This window comes from Delphinus delphis, chromosome 2 (genome assembly GCF_949987515.2).
Source record: "Delphinus delphis chromosome 2, mDelDel1.2, whole genome shotgun sequence".
Taxonomy (NCBI): domain Eukaryota; kingdom Metazoa; phylum Chordata; class Mammalia; order Artiodactyla; family Delphinidae; genus Delphinus; species Delphinus delphis.
This window is the reverse complement of record NC_082684.1, coordinates 139,259,171-139,279,577: the sequence shown is the minus strand read 5'-3', so window position 1 is coordinate 139,279,577 and position 20,407 is coordinate 139,259,171. Positions and strand designations below refer to the sequence as shown.

At 37.3% G+C, this 20,407-nt stretch overlaps 1 protein-coding gene and 1 long non-coding RNA gene across 5 annotated transcripts in view; one reads left to right on the top strand and one right to left on the bottom strand.

The window, feature by feature from the left end:
- USP3 (ubiquitin specific peptidase 3) overlaps positions 1-20,407 on the top strand; it is a 211,991-nt gene that overhangs the window by 158,416 nt on the left and 33,168 nt on the right. For all 4 annotated transcript variants that reach the window (XM_060005816.1, XM_060005817.1, XM_060005815.1 and 1 more), the window contains 6 exons: positions 5,801-5,884; positions 9,034-9,115; positions 10,632-10,714; positions 12,335-12,448; positions 14,966-15,079; positions 18,572-18,718. In XM_060005816.1, the coding sequence (XP_059861799.1) occupies positions 5,801-5,884; positions 9,034-9,115; positions 10,632-10,714; positions 12,335-12,448; positions 14,966-15,079; positions 18,572-18,718 (624 nt within the window). The remainder of the gene's footprint in view (positions 1-5,800; positions 5,885-9,033; positions 9,116-10,631; positions 10,715-12,334; positions 12,449-14,965; positions 15,080-18,571; positions 18,719-20,407) is intronic.
- LOC132420934 (uncharacterized) overlaps positions 1,079-20,407 on the bottom strand; it is a 61,295-nt gene continuing 41,966 nt past the window's right edge. The window contains exons 2-3 of the long non-coding RNA XR_009518471.1: positions 13,995-14,176; positions 1,079-2,657 (exon numbers count right to left, since the gene is read on the bottom strand). This is a non-coding gene — a long non-coding RNA (uncharacterized lncRNA). The remainder of the gene's footprint in view (positions 2,658-13,994; positions 14,177-20,407) is intronic.

Genomic DNA, 20,407 nt, shown 5'->3' with positions numbered 1-20,407 from the left:
AATTTCCTTAAACAGTTCTTTCTTTTTAGTAAATACAGAAGTAAACGTTTTCCTTGTCTGACAAGTAGTCTGTTAGAGGTAGAGCTCATCTTTACTTGAAGAATCACCTAACATCACGAAATTTAAACTTGCTTAAGTGTTAATATAATAGCCTAAAAGTTGGTTGTGTAATATAGGTAGTTCCTGACTTTTGTTTGCTAGACATGTGAAGTCCTATTTATATGAAAAGATGCCAAAACCTGGACCTCAGCTCCAGTTTCTCAGTAGAAAGATGAAAAAGAGGAGTAGAACTTTTTATATTATTTCAGTTACGTTTTGGGAACCAGGTGTATTTTCACCTTGCAACATTTAACCATATTGTATAACAATATTTATTTCAAAATGGGAAATGCATTCCAAGTTTCAGAGGAGCAATCTAGAAGCTTTGAAACACATCCTACAAGTTATGCACTTTTTTGTACTTATTCTGGTGTAATCTCCTTGAAGGGAAAACTAAGAATAGTGGCTAAATTTTATTTGTTTTTCAGGTGTTAGAGGTAAGCATAATACTGACCTAATACCTTCAACACAATTGTAAACCAGGAAGAGATTTTTAGAACTTGTTTACTTTAAATCCTTCTTATTGCCTTGGGACTTTTTAATATCAGTATTAGTGGGATAGTTTCCAGTTTGAAAGCAGCGTCTCAGCTAAAGACTAAGGTAACCAGACAACATTTAAATTCTTATTTACTTCCTACTTTTGTTACTTATTTTCTTTTCACCTCTGGGCCAGGGAGGAAGAAGAAATCAGATCAGGGGATGGGGGCAGCTAGAGACGGGTGTGCTGTGAGGCAGCCCTGGTTACACAGCAAAAGGAAGCTGACATTTATTGACCCTCTACCACGTGCCAGGCGCCCCTGGACGTTTTTTTTTTTTTTTTTTTTTGCGGTACGCGGGCCTCTCACTGCTGTGGCCTCTCCCGTTGCGGAGTACAGGCTCCAGACGCGCAGGCTCAGCGGCCATGGCTCACAGGCCCAGCCGCTCCGCGGCATGTGGGATCTTCCCGGACCGGGGCACGAACCCGTGTCCCCTGCATCGGCAGGTGGACTCTCAACCACTGCGCCACCAGGGAAGCCCTCCCCTGGACGTTTTGACCTGTGGAAGCAGGTGCTTTCCTTTTATCATCGTCATCTAATAACGCTTGTATAGTGTGGTGAATTCAGACAGGACAAAAGTTAGAATCTTAGAAGTAAATGTCCTTCATAGTGACTGTAAAAAGATCTAAAAATGACTCTTGGCCATAAGGACAATTGTGAAAACTTAAAATTTTTTAAGCCAGTGAGAACAAATACAGCCAAAATAAAATTGACTTCTTATAGTTCATTAAAGTTATATTTATTACCTCTTTATAATATTGGGTAGTATTATAGTAGAACAGCTAGTATCTTAGATATTTTCTAGGCTAGCAGTGCTGTGCAAGAGAAATAATTCGTCACATATGTAATTTAAAATTTTCTAGTAGCCACATTAAAAAAGCAAAGACAAACAGGTTGACTAATTTTAACTGTATATTTTATTTAACCCAGTTATCCAAAATATTATCATGTCAACATGGTAATCCATATAGAATTATTAGACATAGTGTGCATCTTTTTTTAATATGAAACCTTCAAAATCCAGTATGTATTTTACATGTACAGCACATCTCCATTCAGATGCTAACTTTTCGTCAGAAATGCTTGATCTGTATTTAGTCATAAAAATTGCAGTTAAAAATGTAGATTCCAAACACTATTAAAAATTTCCAATAAATGAATAAAGTACCGAAAAACTCCATTTTGTTTAATACTTGGCATCTGTTTTGACAAGACTGACTCATCTTTTTTAGAATAATTGAGCCCAAAGCAAAAGCATATCAGTCTCAAAACTGTATCTAATTTAAGTAAATCCACTAACTCTTGTAACCACTCAGTATTATCAACATCAAATTCAAAGGACCATTATATAAACTGAAATTCAACTCCAAATTTGTCCATATCAACAAAGCATTCTTCAATTTTTCTTATAGATTTTGCAGACAACTTACATAATGCCATCGTATTTAAAATCTTCTGTATATTTGTTCACACTGAAATGTGTAAAGTCATTATTGATTTGTATTATGAATAGTTTAAATTTTAACATAAATTCTCATACCTGTCTAGCTAGGTCACAAGCTAGCTTTTATTCTCTCCTTGGATCTTTAAATTTAGCTCATTCATGTGCACTGTGATATAGGTGAAAAAATGTAAATCATGCTGTGATGTTTTCTCTTTGTTCAGAATTGGCAGGTGTTCCTTTTGTTTCAAGAAAATCTTGAATTAGAGTTAACAGTACAGTAAACCTTTGTAAAATTCTTCCATGACTCAAGCAGTGAACATTGGCAAAGAACATGTAGTCATATTCATTATCTTCCATTTCTTTTAACAGTTCCATAAACTGGTGATGAGTCAGAGCATTTGCACATGTATACTGAACAATTTTAATAACTGCATCCATGATACAGTCTACTTTAGAGCACAGATATTTTCAATATGTTAATATGCAGTGGATCAAATAAGGGAAATAATTCCATTAAATCCGGGTTTTTGATCCCACGTAGCAGGTCCTTGTCTGTCTTGATAGAAACTTTTTCCTGTCTAGCTGAAAGTGACAGGTAAAAGATTAAAAAATATTTACAACATGCGGTTGATTGTTTTTAAGGTTGCAAATAGATGAAGACATTTCAATTTGGAAGTCATTTGAAACAAAACGTACCCAAAGTATTAACTGGCCATTGTCTCTTGTCTTGTAAAACTCATCTAAAGTGAAAAGCAAAAGTACTTACAATTTTCAAATGTTGAATGAGTTGATCTTGAATAATGTTAGAAAGGTCTTTTATTCACTAACAGTTGCTTGGTGGATCAACTGAAGATCTTTCACTTTTTGTAAAATATCCTTTTTGATCTTTATCTCAAATTCTAAAACATAACGCCCTTAACTGAAATAATAATTTAATGTTTCATCTCTCCATCTAAAAATGGTTTTCTTTCTTGAGCAAGAATTCAAGCTATTTTAAAGCTTGCCAGAATTACAAGCTCAAATCCTTAAAATCACTAAGAAACTTCTTCGTTATACATTTCATTCTGATTTCATTGATTGTGACAAATTGCATTGATTATTTTTTGACTGTAGAGAAGCAACTTATATTATTATGCATTTGCTGAAAATGACTCAATATTGTCTACTTTATTATCTTAAAACTTTTTTTACACAGCTTATTAATTTGGCTCTGCTGTATTAAATCATAATTGCCATTATTTATAAAATTTGTGATACACCTTTTCCATTCGATTCTGCCTCATTAGTGTGCCTGTGTTGTCAATTACACATTTGTGTGTAATCTTTTTTTAAAAGTTCCAAACTTCATTTGGAAGTTAAAATTTTTTTTCATTGTTTTTAACCCAGAAAAATAATTTATTTATATTATTAAAATAAGTATTTCAGTTTAACTACCAATTACTATTTACATAGGTATCACTGTAACTCCTACTGTCTGCAGAAAATATTCAAACAAGCACATTACAGCGCTTCATTATTGCATAGAAAAATAACTGAAACCTTCTGTTGACATAAACTAGACTGGTGATATGCTTATGTGTGATCCTAGAAATGACATGTGCACCCACACTGTGCACTGCAGTACATCTTATATGATGTCATAATAAAAGTGAAATATAGTTTTACCAAAACCATAAAGTATTTAATGGAAATATATACTGCTTTAGTTAAATAAAATTTTATATCAATTAAAATTTTTAAAGATTAAAATGCATTTCCTCAGTTGCATTAGTCACATTAGAACAGCTCTGGAGTCTAGAGAAACTTATTCACTTTAATAATGAACATTCAAAGAGATAAGCAACTAGACCCAGTTAAATCAGCTTAGTTCAGAATGGAGCAAGGCCGTAAATGAATCTGTATTTCAATATATGAAAACGTTCCTTTAACAAATGTTAAAGGCTGAATTCATGTCACACCAAAAAGAATTAGTTTAATAAGAAAAAAATCAGTTATTTCATATAATCTGAAACAATTTGTTTCTTTAAACAAAGCAACCTTTTTTTTTTTTTTTTTGGTAGAAGCTAAGGGGTTTACTTTTCAATGAGATATTCTAGCAGCATGTAAATACATGAAAGATGATCTGAATTTGCTTTTAGACTTCATTCCCCAGATGAACACTAGCATTTGGAGTTATTTTTGTTTTGAACACTGGGTATTCTTTTAACCAAAATACATGCATATATTTATGCAAACATAGAATGAAAATGTAAGCAGGAATTAGAGTAACAATACAATTTCATTCTTTAGTGAATGCCTGAGGTTCATGGAGGAACCAAGTGCCTTAAACCCAGATTTGCAGAGTAGACCTTACCCTCTTGACATTTATGCTGACAGGAAGCAAGGAATTAAACCTTTTCACTAATTTAATTCCTTTATGTCTTTGTCGTAAAACTGATAAGGAATTATTTTCCTGCCATTGCTGGTACTTTGATCATAGAGAAACGGTCTAGGATGTAAAAGGTAGCTTTTGCTATTTGTAGAAACGTTAGGGATTGACTACGGGAGCTTGGAGAATACATTAGAGACTCTTGATTTGACAACACAGGCAGTCAGTTAATGTGAAGGGGCATGTTAAATAATTACATATATATTTTACTTAAAGTTTTCAAAAGCACTCACATTTTGAATTCTGTGAATAAGGGACACAAGCCATGTTTTGTGTGTAATCCTTTTTTTTAAAAAACTACTTTCCCCCATCCTATTCACAATTTTTTTATAGACTGGTTTCAGGTATGTAAGAAATGTTTTTTGGATTCTGCTAGAGATGACCTAATTTTTACTAATTGCTATGCATTCAAAATTTTTGTTTGCTCAGAATGGCAATGTTATTGTCATTATTCTTTGGTAGTTATAATAAGTGGTTTTGTACAAAGCTGCAGTTCAAAAGAATATTTTGCTACTAGCTTGTAAGTTGTTTTTATTAAAATCGGCCTTATTCTAGGAAGAAAATTGAATGCTAATGTACAAGTTAAAGTTTATTATGTGTGATTCCTTATATTATTTGCTTATTGACTCGCTAAAACACACACACACAATATCAGTTTTAAGGAACATCTTAAATGTCTTTCTTCAAAGCGGTTATCGGTTTCCTGAAAGATGTAGCCACTGTTTTTGTTTTCTAACACCTTGGAATGAAAAGATTCATTCTTCTCAACCATCTGAATTCAGTTTATTTAAATTAAATTATGTGTGAAATATATGGCTTTTAGTTTTTTTATTCAAATATCCCTACAGGTTAATTACTTTTTTCCTGCTTTTCTCTTAAATCTCTCCTGCCTGCAAACTCCCCATTAATTTGAGTTGGGAAGGATCACATTAAAGATTTAGGCCTCGTGCTACATGAACAGAATTGGTGCTTTGTATTTCATTTTCCATGTATTATGTACCACTGAAAAGAATATAACACGTGTAGTAGCGTATTTCATTTTTGAAAGAGGAATTGAAGAGCTTTTGAATAAAAATGTGTAAAGAAACTGGTGTTCATTGCCTACGTGGCTTTTTATAAAGGACTCTTGAAAAGCATTCCACTGTGGATTCCAAGTCCTCTTTAAACTCACCACTGACAGTAACTGCCTGCAGAGGCATGTGATCATCTTGGCAGTAGCCAGGCCTTTTACTGATTTCATTACTGTGGTTTCCTCAAGCTCTTTACACACATTGATTAATATTTTCCTTGCAGTTATCGCTGTGATGATTTTGTGATTAATGACACCAAGCTGGGACTGGTACAGAAAGTCAGAGAACACTTACAGAACTTGGAAAAGTAAGTAATAGGCCTTGGGAAAGAAGGGATGGAGTGGGGTTGAGGGGTCTTTCAGCATTTCTGAGTGGAATTTTTGTTTATGAGTTCCATAACTTCATCACGTTTTTAGTGTGATTGAAATGTGAACAAAGTAAACTTCGGAGTTGGGTATCTGAAAATGCCCATAGTCAGGGATCATAGCTCAGCATTTATTTTGTTTAATATTTGTCATAAACCATATGCAAGGGCTCCAGAGCCTGTTTTTTAGTTATTATCCACCAACTTATAAGCTCCTCAGTTTATTTGCAAGGGGAATTTTGGTAGTGCAAGGGAAGGGCAAAAAATGATACAAGATCATTATAGAGTTACCTTTGATATTAGAAAATCCTTATCCAAATGTATTATGAGGTCTTCTTAGAAACTCTGAAATTTATGTATCAAGGGAAAATAGGTTTAATTATATTATTGTTCAGTGTGCATCTGTGTGATAGCACAAGATCCTAGTTTCTTCTTTTCCTTTTTTTGTTAGGGGCAGTATTTATCACTTGAAAGTATAGGAAGCTGTGAAATGCTTTGTCATCATAAAGAAATTAAACTGCTTAAGTGAATAGAATTATTTTTTGCTATAGCCAAATAGGTTAGTCAGATAAAGCTCACTAGACCCAAAATTCAAGCAGTAAACAGAACCCCAGTAGCAATGTCTTTTGAAGCTGCAGTGGATAGAAGCATGGCGCTGGAATGGTCGCTGACTCAGGTGAAATTTGTGTAAATCACCCCTAATTGTTAGGTGCCATCTAATTTATTTATTTTTTGTTTTTTAAAAAATCTTTATTGGAGTATAATTGCTTTACAACATCTTATTTATTTTGACAGTCGATGTATAAAAATGGTATTGTGAGAACATGCCACAAGCGAGAGTCCTTTAGCAAACTTACATGTGAAGCCAACAGAGTATTTTAAAATGGAGTGCTGAGAGGGAATAACCTAAGTTCTTTGAGTGAAACACTGTCTAGCTTTGGTTAACCAAAGTCTCTGTGCATGTCTCTGTCTAAATAGACTATAAGCTGATAAGGGAAGAATCGATTTCTTTGAAATCTAAGCTAATTAGAACAGTCTGGGTTTAAGTGCACTTTGGCTTGTCATCTTGGGGCTCCTCACTTTTTCAAAGCGCCTCCTCCCTTTTAATTTGAACAAAGCAGCAGGAGCATATCTAGGGTTAGAGACACAGGTATAGACACACAGATCTAGAATATTGAATTTGGTCTGAAATAATCACAATTAACTGTGAAGTAGGAGATTCCTGCAGTAATTTATGTAAATATCACTCTTTGGTGTGGTGATGTCATTGTAAAGATCTTACTAACTTGATTCTTTGTTATAGAAGTAGGTAGCTACCAAATTATTTCTTCCTGCCACTTATAGTTTTCTCTAAGAAAAGACTATCATCTCAGTGACAAATAAATTCATCAGAACTAAGTCAAAGGGAAAACCGGAAGTTCAAGAACCTGCATGCGTTTATGCAGATATTGAATCTTTTATTTCCATTTATTTCTTCGTCAGGTAAAAGATGTCACAGACTGCCTTGTCTACACTTCTCCTTGGTCCCACTGAAAAAGCTACTTTGCGGTCCTTTTTCTATGTCGATAAACATTACCTAAATTTATTTTTATTTTTTCAAACATAGCCTTTACTCTGTAATGGAAGCTACAATGAAAGAACTATGATTACATTTGAGTTTTACTTTAGACTGTTTAGCGTATCCTCTGGAGAAGCACTGCGCACCAGAAACGTTGTATTAATCTACACTGTGCAGTATGGTAGCCACTAGACACACGTGACTATTGAGCACTTGAAAATTAGCTAGTGTGACGAGGAGCTGAATTTTACATTTTTAAGTTTAATTAATTTAAATTTATTAGCCACATGTTGTGAGCAGCTACCATATTAAATAGCGTGGATCTAAAGGATTCTGCCATTTTGAGAATCATTGATGGTAAAATTTAATAACATATTTTTAAAAAGCTAAATACTTTTTTTTGTATAGGTTAAAACCAAAAGTTAACTATTAGGCATTGTCACAGTACATACACTGTGCTTGTGAGTGAACTTCTTTACTTACAGAATTTGTGAAGGAATAACTTAACATCGTAGTACATATGGGATTATCTCTTCTTACCTTGTAGTCACCAGTACACTGAGAGGGACATACATTTCTGAAGACGTTTTTCCTAAGAATATTTTTAGATTTGAAACAGCTGACTGTCACTAGATCTGATGCTCTGAAGACAGTTCATGTGGAAATTTTGGAAAGAAAAATAATTATGTATTTTCTTTGGATTAACCTGGTACTTTTGGAAGATGGGAAAGAGTTGGTAGACTTAAAAAGTCTATGTTGTTTAATAGTAACTTTCACTTCCTTTAGATTAGTTCCCCTGATACATAATAATTTTAAAGTGAAGATAGGAATTATTTCCTCTGAAGATAGGAATTATTTTCTAACAAATTTCAAACTTAATATCTCTTTCAATGAGAAACATTTAGATAATTTAAATTCAGAATTTATGTGCTAATTAGAATTTGTTTTAGAATATGCTTTGTAGCAGAGCTGAATCAAATGAATTGATATATGCCTATGCGTCTGTAATTTATTTATCATTCTGCAAACTCAGATTATATCATCATCTATTACAACATACTAACAAAACATGATACCTTTATCAAAATTAAGAAAGAAGTGGCGTAGAATTTGAGACTTAATGTTAAATCTCAGAATAATCATGTCAGACCAGTGTTTTTCTTTTTTACGAGTAGTGGGTGTTCTCTTGTTTGAAGCTTCACCATTGATTAGGTAGATAGAGCGGTGGAGGAGAGGGACTCTCCATCAGACCACATCCACTTGGCCAGCGTTTCTGGGAAGTGCCCGGCGGGTGGCAGCTTCCAGTCCCACCCTGCTGGAGGAGCAGTGGGGATTTCCAGGGGAAGTGGAACTCCTCAGTTACTTGAAATACTTGTGGGCCACAGTGGCCTAACGGGTCACTTCCTGGCCTGGCTAAGCAGCCAGGCAGGGCTCCATACCCTAGGTACTTAGAACAGCCATGTTTACTCTCTCTTGCTGTGTAGTGTTGTGTATGTATGAACGTCTTTTTGACTGTCTGTTTGTGCTTTAATAGCTCAGCTTTCACAGCTGACAGGCATAGGAAAAGAAAACTTTTGGAAAACTCATCACTGAACAGCAAGTTACTAAAAGTAAATGTAAGTAATTAAAAGGTATTTGAATATAAGAATTGGTTGAGATCTAGTCACTGTTTGATTACAGTTCTAACATTAATGTTGCCCTTTATAAACTTTTATAAATGTATGCCTTGGATTTGGAATATTTTACAAAATGTTTGCCACTTGTACTAATGATTCTTGATGTGACTAAATACCCCAGCGAGTCTGTCTGTCAGTGCCTTCCTTCCGTCAGGATGACCACCGTGCTCCTCTGCCTTAGGAGGCATTTGTTCTTAACGCCTACTCATGTACCTTATTACTCCATCTCTGTAGGATCCCAAAGATCCTTGCTTCCTTCTGTTAAAGGTCCCTAGTGCAAATTCTATGGGTCTGGGGCTTCCCTGGTGGCACAGTGGTTAAGAATCCCCCTGCCAATGCAGGGGGCATGGGTTCGAGCCCTGGTCCGGGAAGATCCCACATGCGGCGGAGCAACTAAGCCCGTGCGCCACAACTACAAGCCTGTGCTCTAGAGCCCGTGAGCCACAACTACTGAGCCTGTGTGCCACAACTAGTGAAGCCCGTGCACCTAGAGCCCATGCTCTGCAACAAGAGAAGTCACTGCAATGAGAAGCCCGTGCACCTCAACTAGAGAAGGCCCGCACGTAGCAACAAAGACCCAACACAGCCAAAAAATAAATAAAATAAAAATCTTAAAAAAAAAAATGCTTTGGGTCTGAAGTTTTGGTAAGTTTTTTCCTTAGGGCCTTCATTAATACAATTTCACCATAAAAGAATATGCTTCCTCATTCTGATACCCATCTCTTACCAAATGTATGGCCATTAATGGAGTAACAAAGTTTAAAGATGACTAAATATTGTAAAATATACCAGTAATTTTGTCCTGCATCTACCTCTCTGCTGTCATGCTAGCTGTGTTTAGACACACAATTAAGTATTACAATTTCGTGGAAGAAAGAGCTAAAGTGATGCTTCGGGTTAGATGGGTAGATTCACTAACCATGTGTAGTACTCAGACATCACAGTGCATTTGTACAGCTAATCAAAAAACAAAGCCTTAGTCTTTAAGGGAAGTTCAGGTAGTTTTTTCAGATTGATATTCCATTGCTAGGAAAACATGTATTGGTCATTTGCATGGCTTAGAGTTAAAAGCTGGGGGACAGAAATACTTGGCATGTTTATATTTTTTCCAATTTGTAGTAGCTTTAATAGAGTCTTATGACGGCGTTAAGTCTTAAACTTATTTAAGGATCTTCCTGGTTTTTGCATTGTGTACTCCACAGTACTTATTAATGATGACTTCCTCATAAGCTTCCATTTAGAACAATCCTAGGATCAGAAACAGCCTTCTAAAAATATCCAGACACGTTTACAGAGAGTAGAAAGAGAATTTGAAATATTTGTTGGACTGAAAAGTATCAATTCCGAACTGGCTTGTTGCTAGAGTTTCAAATATAGGCCTTTGTTCTTCTTTGATGTTGAAACAGTTGGCCTTCTCTTGGTATTACTGAAGGCCACCTCTTGTTCCATTTTACAGGGAAGCACCACTGCCATTTGTGCCACAGGCCTTCGGAATTTGGGGAACACGTGTTTCATGAACGCCATCCTTCAGTCACTCAGGTACTGTTACAGTCACAGCTTAAGTATCTGACGTTAGTTTCTGGTGGAATGGGTAAGAGCAAAGGCTCTGGGTTCAGATCCTGTCTCTGCCACTAACTCTAGCCTAGTAACTTGGGGCAAGTTACCTCAGTTCCCTGTGCCTTAGTTTTCTCATCAGTGAAATTGGGGATAATAGTCTACCTCATGGGGTAGTCGGGAAGATACTATATAATTTACATAAAGTGCTTAGAACAGTGCCTAGCAGTAAATAACTGTTAGCTGTTATTATTTAGTTCCTGTTCCTTCTTGAATAGGCTTGAGCACAGGCCAGCAAACTTCTGTAAAAGGCCAGATTAAATAAATATTTTTAACCTTTGCATGCCACATCCAGGCCTTCTCACACATCTTCTCCTCCCTTCAACACCCCTCTCCCTTTTAAACAAGTCTTTAAAAATACAAAACTCACTTTAAAAATGTAAAAGCTCACTGGCCCAGGGTCAGATTTGTCCTGTGGGCCATAGTTTGCAGACCCCTGGGCTATAAGGAACCTTGTTCAGATAACTTAGTTCAATCATTAGTTGAGTCTTAAGTATGGTCATAAGATCAGATGTTTAGAAGATCTTCAAAATGTAAGGTGAGCAGGGACTTCCCTGGCGGTACAGCGGTTGACTCTGTGCTTCCACGGCAGGGGGCTTGGGTTTGATTCCTGGTCAGGGAACTAAGATCCCACATGCTGCATGGCCAAAAAAAAAAAAAAGAGTAAGATGAGCAGGAAAAATAAAATAGACAAGGCTGACCTAAGTTATACAGAAGTTATACAGAAGAAATTATTTAGAAAGTTGCATACTTTTAGATTTTAATGTGGTATCAAAGACCACAGTAAATTATTTTCCCAAGGCCACCTTGCTAATGAGGAACAGAAGCCATGTGTGATCTCTCCTTAAAGGTACTGGCTCTCAGCTTATCTAGTCTTGCTCAAAGAAGAAATTCTAGTCACTACCGAATTCTCCTTGTTACTCTGTATAGTGTATTTAAACAATATGGTTGGTTTCAAGGCTTTTATTTGAGGAAATTATTGAAAACTTGGAAACAAAGGCTGAAAACTTGGGAACAAAGGCCCTGAAAAGAAAGAAATGGTGACAGGCTATAGATGGGAAGGGGGAAGGATTTCTGGAACAGAGATTTTGCTTTAAGGTCTTTGTTTACTTTTGCAAAGTCATCTACTTATATTCCCTTTTAAAAAAATATTTATTTATTTGGTTGTTCTGGGCCTTAGTTGTGGCAGGCAGGCTCCTTAGTTGTGGCTCCAGGGCTCCTAAGTTGTGGCATGCAAACTCTTAGTTGCAGCTTGCATGTGGGATCTAGTTCCCTGACCAGGGATTGAACCCAGGCCCCCTGCATTGGGAGTGCAGTCTTACTCACTGTGCCACCAGGGAAGTCCCCCTTATATTGTTTTCTTGGAGTAAATGAGGAAGCCTAATGAAGAAATGCAATGTTAAGAGATTGCATTGAGTATCATTTGAATGAGAAATTGAAATATCACATTTTCAAAATCCATATACTGTATAGGTCTCATAGTGCTTTCTTTACTTCTTAGTACATTTAAAAACTAATAATTTTTTCCCCTTCCTTTTAAAATAGTAACATTGAGCAGTTTTGCTGTTATTTCAAAGAGCTGCCTGCTGTGGAGTTAAGGAATGGGAAGACAGCAGGAAGGCGAACGTACCATACCAGGAGCCAGGGGGACAACAACGTGTGAGTCTAAGAATATGTCCTTTCTGGCTTTGAGCTACAGAGTTAATAGGCACGTGCATTAAAAAAAAAAAAGCACCAAAACAACTCTCAATTGTGTTTAAGTATCTAGCTATCAATCTTAATAATTGTTAGAATTCTTTTATTTCTATTTACCTAGTAGGCAGGACAAATGTAGCACTCCGCTTGTTGAGTCTGTGGATTTGGGCATTCTAAAATTGACATGTATGAAGAAAACACAGTTCTAGGTATAGACCGGTGTGAATATCATTAGTCTCTGTGAATTGATTTGTCTGATAGGGTTAGGTAAACCTGTCTTGGATAATTACATTAATTTGTAGTTATCAAATTAATTACAGAGCAGTACTGTCAATTTTTAGCTGATATGGAAGGTTGACAAGTGATTATTGAGAACCAAACCAATATATATTCAAATTCAGTGCAGCCACGTTCTCTTTGGGGTTCAGAAAGATTTATCATATTATCATGACCGTAAGGGGTATCTTAACATTACTGAAATAGGGCTACGATTTATCATCTGTATGTATTTTAATGTAATGTTTTCCCTGCCTGCCCATCCCCCTGCTCCCACACACCCCATCCCCACACATTCTGAAAAGCCGGCTTATAATCCGACAGTGTTCTGCCTAGATGCCTGAGGGAGAATAGGATAGGCCGTGTTAGAATTGTGTGTAGTGTGGAGTACGCAGTGAAGCCAGGCGTTGGAGCAGGGATGGAATGATATCACTAGAAGTGGTGTTTTAAGAGTTTACTTTGGTAGCAGCATGTAGGATGAGCTGGAACGTGCCTGCATTCAAGGAGGCTTTTCACTTTATAGTAATTGGTTAGAGGGAATAGGCATGAAATGAAGAGGAAAAAATACATGTGCACAAAAGTTCAGGGAAGAATTAGTAGTACTTGATGCATTGTGTCATTTAGGGTTTAGTTACGAATTATAGAAATTGCCGCTGGCCATTTTAGGCAGAAAAGGAATTTACTGAAAGTCTGTTGGTGAGCTTACCATTACTGGATGCAGGGGAAATCAGGTCTGGAGTCTAGGCATCCATAAGGGTGTCCCATCAGGACCGCTGTCCGTGCTGCACCGAAGTTCCCATTGCCAGCACTGCTGGAGTTGGGTGCTGGGTCGATGCTGCTGTTACTGCTCTGCCCCTGCGCTCCTGACTGTGCTCTTTGCCACCAGAAACAGTCTGGCACTGTTCCAGCTTCAAATAGGCATACCCAGGCCGTGTACCTGAGTCCTGGCTTCAAGGGGGAGCGGGCGGGGGCTGAGAGAGCAAGTACCTGGCCTTTTCAGCTTCCACAGTAGGAGGCGGGCTTTGACTCTTAAGGTGGGGTTCCTCAAACATAGGATGAGGGTTCAGGTACTAGGAAGTAAAAAATATGATTTGTATCTGAAGAACCTACTGGATAACGGGTTGAGAAAGAAGATAGTGAGATTCTCTGTGATATCAACCAGGTATCCATGAGTATGGTAACTGTATTGACACATACAGTCATTGAAGTTGAGGAGGTGTATAAGCTTACCTACATGCATAGAAGACCAAAACTAACGGTGACTTAAACATCCGTGGTTTATCTTCTCACATAAAAGTTGGAGGTTATCCATCTAGGTTTGTTTCACACAATCATTGGGCTCCTCTGGCTTTCTGTCCCACCAGCCCACATCATCCACAATGGTGCTGGCGCGCCACCGTTTCGTCCTCATTCTAGCTGGAAGGCAGAAGGAAGGGGTGAATCAGAAGGACCACTCTTTCTCTTTAAGGGAATTTGTCAGAAGTTGGGCACACTCAAATTTTTATTTATTCCACGCAGCTCATGTGCCAAGAAAAAAATGGAAGTTGTATTCCTGTGAGAGAAGGGGCGATTGGAGACTGAGGGGCCGTAGGGAGAGTACGGAGAGCAGGTTTAGGACACAGTGAGTTAGAAGAGACAAGAGGGCAGCCAGTAGAAAATTCCTGTTGGAACCTGGAGACAACTGAATAAAAGTGGTCATGAGAAAAATCTGGAGTTTAGATTTGGATTTGAGAGTCATTGGTATAGAGGTGAGTGTTGAAGCTTTGTGGCCAGATGGACTCTGCGGCAGAGAGGAGCAGTCACGCATCGAGGTCTGGGGAGTGCGCTCCTAGAGAGTGGCAGGAAGGAGAAAGGCAAGAGATGGAGAACGAGATTCTGTTACTTGTTTTACGGGTTTTTTGGAAACGTTTCATTCTTAGGTAATTTGATTTGTAACTTATCCATTGCTTTATTTTACAAGTATGGCAGTACTTCGGCATACTCAGAGTTCACCATATAGTTGAAAAACTAGTTTTGTCTGTAATCACTGCTATTTGTATGGGTTCTGAGATGCTGTACTCAGCTGTCAGGTTGAATTCAGAAGAGACCAAACTCTTTTTATGTTTTCATTTTTTATTTGTGGATTTTAGACAGTTTGGCATTATGTATTGAAATAGCAGCCTCTCACTAATGCTGAGGGTCTCATCATCCCCTGCTCTTTTCTAGGTCTTTGGTGGAAGAGTTTAGAAAGACACTCTGTGCATTATGGCAAGGAAGCCAGACTGCATTTAGCCCAGAGTCCTTATTTTATGTTGTTTGGAAGATTATGCCGAATTTTAGGTAAGTATTATTTAATGAAGGATATTTAAAACATTAATATTAGTCTTTACACTGTTCCTGGAACAATTTCCAACAGAGTGGTGGTATTCTCAATAATGAAACCAGTGTTTTGTTTTTTAAGGAGAAGAGCAGAAGTTGGATATATCCTACTAGACAAATGTGTTTAAATAATAGACCTTAGAAAAATCTTTAACAAAAGGCAGGGCATTTTGTTGTTGTAAAAACAGAGCCCTTATAAATAACTTACGTGCTCTAGGAAAACATACTGGACAAAATTTCCTTGATTTTTTCAAAATCTTATACAGAGTAATTATCATCATACACCGTCCTGTTATTTCAGCTAAAAAAAAAAAAATCCAAATGTAATCAGTAGAAAACCATGGTATCGTATTCACTGTTCTGGTCTGGGTTCTGAAGACCTTACAAGACTGTAGTTAAGTCCATTGGGCTTCATTCGCTTTCCAGAAGGTAACACAGTTAACACATCATCTCCTAATGTGGTTATAGAGTCACAGCGTTTCCCGTGTTCTTTATCTGGTCTCGCTTGAGCGGGGAAACAGCCCTGCTGTCAGAGACATCTCCCTCTTCTCCTAAGCTAGTCCTCCCCGTAGGTAACAGCAGATCTGAAGCACTACGGGTGCTTGACAGCAGCCTTCACCACCTTCTGCTGATTTTATCTTTCCGAAGCACGTCATGGTTCTTACTAGTCATGATTTTGGCACCTTATGTACAGCCCTCTCTTTCTTTTTTAAAACCAGCACGCTCTGGTAAAACTCAGCAATACATCTTGCTTTACTGTCTCAGAGTGGTTTAGATATATTGGTAGTATGGAAAAATGTCCAAAGGGTAACAGCTTCAAAGGACTATAATTTGTTGCCTTGCCAAAGAGTCTAGCCTTGAGGATCAGACGTAATTGACTATTGTTAACCCTGGTCTTTGTTTTGAAGGAAATTTCTTTTATATTTCATGTTATTTAAATCTCTCCTGAGAAGGAGAGAATCATTTTGTAAGAATTTTAGAATTTCCTGACTCTAAATAGGAAAGGTAGAAATGATTAAGTTACTGCTAATCACGTCTGGACTTGATATAAAATTTCTAACAATCACCTACTTAGACTCTTGATGGGGATTTAATCTTTGTGTTTGGTTATTATATAAAAATTGCTTCCATTTGTTGAATGCCTATTATGTGTCGAGCACTTTAGGTATTTTATATCTGACCTTCATTAAGAAACACAACAAAATTCCCATCAGGGTAACAAGTGTTAGCCCCATCTGAAAGAAGACGGAACTGAGACAGAGGAGAGTAGTTTGTTCAGTTTTATACATCTAGTATGTGTTGGGACCAGAATTAGAACCCAGGTCTTCGTGGTGTTAGTCAGCGATAGACGTGTTAACAGTAATTTGTCCACGTGCCCCAGTGAGGCCCACCAACCACCTTTATACTCTTCTACTTGGTTCCCATGGTGACTCAGTTCCCTCTTCATCTAATAGAATTCTACTTTTCATCTAAATCTGCCCGTATCTCTGTTCTTTCTGGTTTCTTTAGCCCAGCTGTGAGCATGATTTAGTTTTTAGCTGCTTAATTTTACTCATTCTATTATTCCTACCAATGAAGGGAAAGAACTTTTGGAATAGGTAACCAGGTTGAGAAATTCGGATGGCGTTTCCGGAGTGATTCCTATTACATATGAACTCTTAGATTTCCTTAGAGACTGATCAGAATAGGATGTCTGTGTGTTCTTACCAGGGCTTTCTCTTCGTTCTGTAGTAATTCAGATTGTTCCTCACTTTCATGTAATCAGAGAATAATTTTCTCTTGGTTAGCTCTAGATCTTGAGATTATATCATGAATAAAGTTTTAGTGCAGGGTCACTGCACAGTGCCCAGGTGTGAGGTAGGGTTTTCTTCTCGTAGGGTTTTCTTCTCGTAATTGTTACTCCTATTACGTGTACAGGGTAAAAGTTCTTACAACACGCCGAAGTGGAAATGCAATGGGGTCTTGAATTATGTTTGTATTTATAATCCCAAAGTAAAATTTTTTAAAGTTTAGAAAGCCCATTTTCCTTGATTAACATGTGACAGTATCTAGGGAGTGTGATACCTTGGAATAAAATAAGAGGAGCCTGGGGAGTTCCCCGGTGGCCTAGTGATTAGGATCCCGGGCTTTCACTGCTGTGGCCTGGGTTCAATCCCTGGTCGGGGAACTGAGATCCCGTAAGCTGCGCGGCATGGCCAAAGGGGGAAAAAAGTGAGGAGCCTGAAATACAATCATGCATGTAGAAGTAGGAACAACTTTCCTCTATTAAATAAATAAATGCAGGAAAAAAAGTACCCTAAATGTAATCAACAGCTTTGGACATAGAAATCATCAGAGCTATTCTTTCTCTTTTCCCACCCAAACCAAAAGCCAGTCACTTAGCAGGGAAACTGTTCCTGAGTTTGAACTTCCCAGCAGACATATACCTACTTGCCACACTTCTTATGGCTTCCTAGCATGCCCAGCTTTTCCTGTCCTTTCTTTTTTCTTTTTTGCGGTACGCGGGCCTCTCACTGTTGTGGCCTCTCCTGCCGTGGAGCACAGGCTCTGGACGTGCAGGCTCAGCCTTCCATACCTGTAAAAATGTAGGCAGTAGTCTTTCCTATCGATAATTTTATGAATGTACTTTAGATATCATTGCTGGATTTATCTACATAAACCTCTGTTACCTTCCAACTATACCAGCTTAATTTTTTGTCAGATTTCATTACTGTTCACTTGTCATTGATCTGTATTAGTAGAAGAATTCCATAGAATTTCCTGACTGAATATAGTATAAGAAGTAACCTCAGAATATGTTGCTGTATATATTAAAGTTTTAGGCTAGAGCATAATTATAAGTCAATGCGTTTTAAAGTTTTTATTTATTTAAAAAATCTCTTGAATCAGAGATTAGGATGCAAGTACAGAATGCTATACATCTTTAACTCTTTAGATAAAGTTTTTCTTCCTTTCAGCCAGTGTTTAAAAATTAGTATCTTTCAGTCTAAAGATTTAGTTTTAAATTCTTTATTTCTTATAATGGTGGTTTAGACCTAGTTTTCTGGTGCAGGTTAAGATGTGAGATTTTAACATTTGAGCATCTTCTAGAGAGGCCGTGTGGGAAATGGGAAGATTCACAGTCCATCCAGGAGACATGTTACTCTCCTGTTGCAGGACTTCAGGCAGGTCACACAACCCCTTTTTTGCCCCTCAGTTTTCCTCTTAAGTGAGGTCAGTTGAGATCACTAGAAGTCCAGTTAGCTCTACTACTCTGTGTTTTCAGACTTGTTTTTCAGTAGTGGAATTCTGTCTGGAAGGTGCTTTTACATGTAAAACAAGGAGGAAGTAAGGAGGAAGAATCAGGGCGCCTCCCTGTGCTCTGAGCGCAGGGCTGTGGCCCAACACTTTGCCCTCCTGCCTGTTTGGCTGGGCAGGCGGAGCCTCACAGTGACTGTTTCTGTTTGCTTCAAGGGGCTATCAGCAGCAGGACGCTCATGAGTTCATGCGCTACCTGTTAGACCACCTGCACTTGGAACTCCAGGGCGGTTTCAACGGTATTTCCCGCTCATCAATTCTGCAAGAGAATTCTACTCTGTCTGCAAGTAACAAATGTTGCATGTAAGATTTAGTTTCCTTTTGTTTTCTGGGAAGACCTCAGATTGCTACTGGTGTTCTTGTTTATTAGATTTATAATGGAAGGTGGGAAGTTTTCTGGACCTTTGCTGAAACTTTTGTGCACTTGAACTTTGTGACCAAGGGGACTAGCACATGCCTCCTGCTTCCAGATCGAAGGCATCTTGTACTTGCATCCAGGTGTAGTTCTAATCGTTATTTGCTATAGATTATTTTTAAACTTGAAAAAATAGAAAACATTTGTACAATTTAACACTTAAAAATTTTCCTCCAACTGTATTGAATAATGTATGGGAGACAGTTTTCATATACTAAAATAATTACATTTGTTCACTAATAACAGGCTTAAAATATTTTGAACGTGAATTTTTCTAAAGCCTCATTTGGACTTAAATTTTCCAAAAATATGTCTGTTCTTTAATCAAATTGAGGCATTCGTAACTTTTCAGAATTTTTTTTTTTGCCTCTCAGTATGAACAAAACAAACCTTTTGGGTTGCTTTCCCAGGTACTGATACCCCAAAATATACTTTGAGAGCAGAATGTTTATTTTGCTGAGGGAGAGAAAATTGACTTTGATTTCAGCTTGGATCTTGGTTAGTTGTCTCCTTTTGTTCAAATTTTGGGAAAAGTTTCATATTGACCTATGCAGGAAAGGGATTATAAGACGAACTCCCCAAAGAAAGAAGAAAAGAGTAAGTTATATATAGGGTTTGCTGTAGTATATTGCCTGACAGTTCGTAAATCGGATTTTGTGTAAGATAAGGTCTTTTTAATGACAGAGCGGTCTCACAGCCAATCTGTATCAGAGATGGGCAAGCAATATGAATTGCCATACTTTTTTAAATGTTTGAACCTAAGTCCTAGGAGCTATGGTTCAAATTAGAATCCAGTACAGAAAGGGAAGGACCTGTGATCTGGTAGAAATGTTCTTGCTGCTAGCACCCAATCAAACATAGTATTAAATGAAAAATTCTGGTTTGTATTTTAGGATGATATATTCATACACAAAGGATATTGAGCTGGGCTCTATGAAGGATAGTCTGTGTGAAGTGAGAGGATATATGTCTTTATTATTTTATTTGATGCCCAGGGCACCCTTAGGGAATCACATTGTGTGATATAAGATGTTCTTTTAGTAACTAACTAATGAGTTTTCAGTATTAATCCATACCCTTTCATGATATTTTAAATAATAGTAATTTTAAGTTCCAGTAGTGAGTTAGGAACATAAAAAAATTATTAAGTATTCAAAACTCAGGCTCCTTTATATTCCCTTAAATTCACTGGAGGATGCATTTCAGGATGTAAGGATCATATTTGCTAAAACTACAAAAAAAAAGGTCTCCTGTATTTGTATTTATTCGTATAAACACACTGAACCCTACTGAAGGTGGGGGTGAGGATGGTAGAAATAAATGGCGGATGTGTTCTTTTTAACACATAGAAAATCATGAATGCCAATATAAAGGAACTTTGCAGCATAATAGCCTGTCCAACTAGCCAATATTTAAATTCTCTCGTTGTGTAGTTATGATAAATGGAACAGTGATTTTGAAATAATTTGTGAATCTTGTTTTAAGTCATTGTATAATGACTAAGCTTAATGCCATACACATCAGATAGCCAAGAATTCATTAGTATCTTTTTCTCAGAGGAAGAAATTACAAAGGAA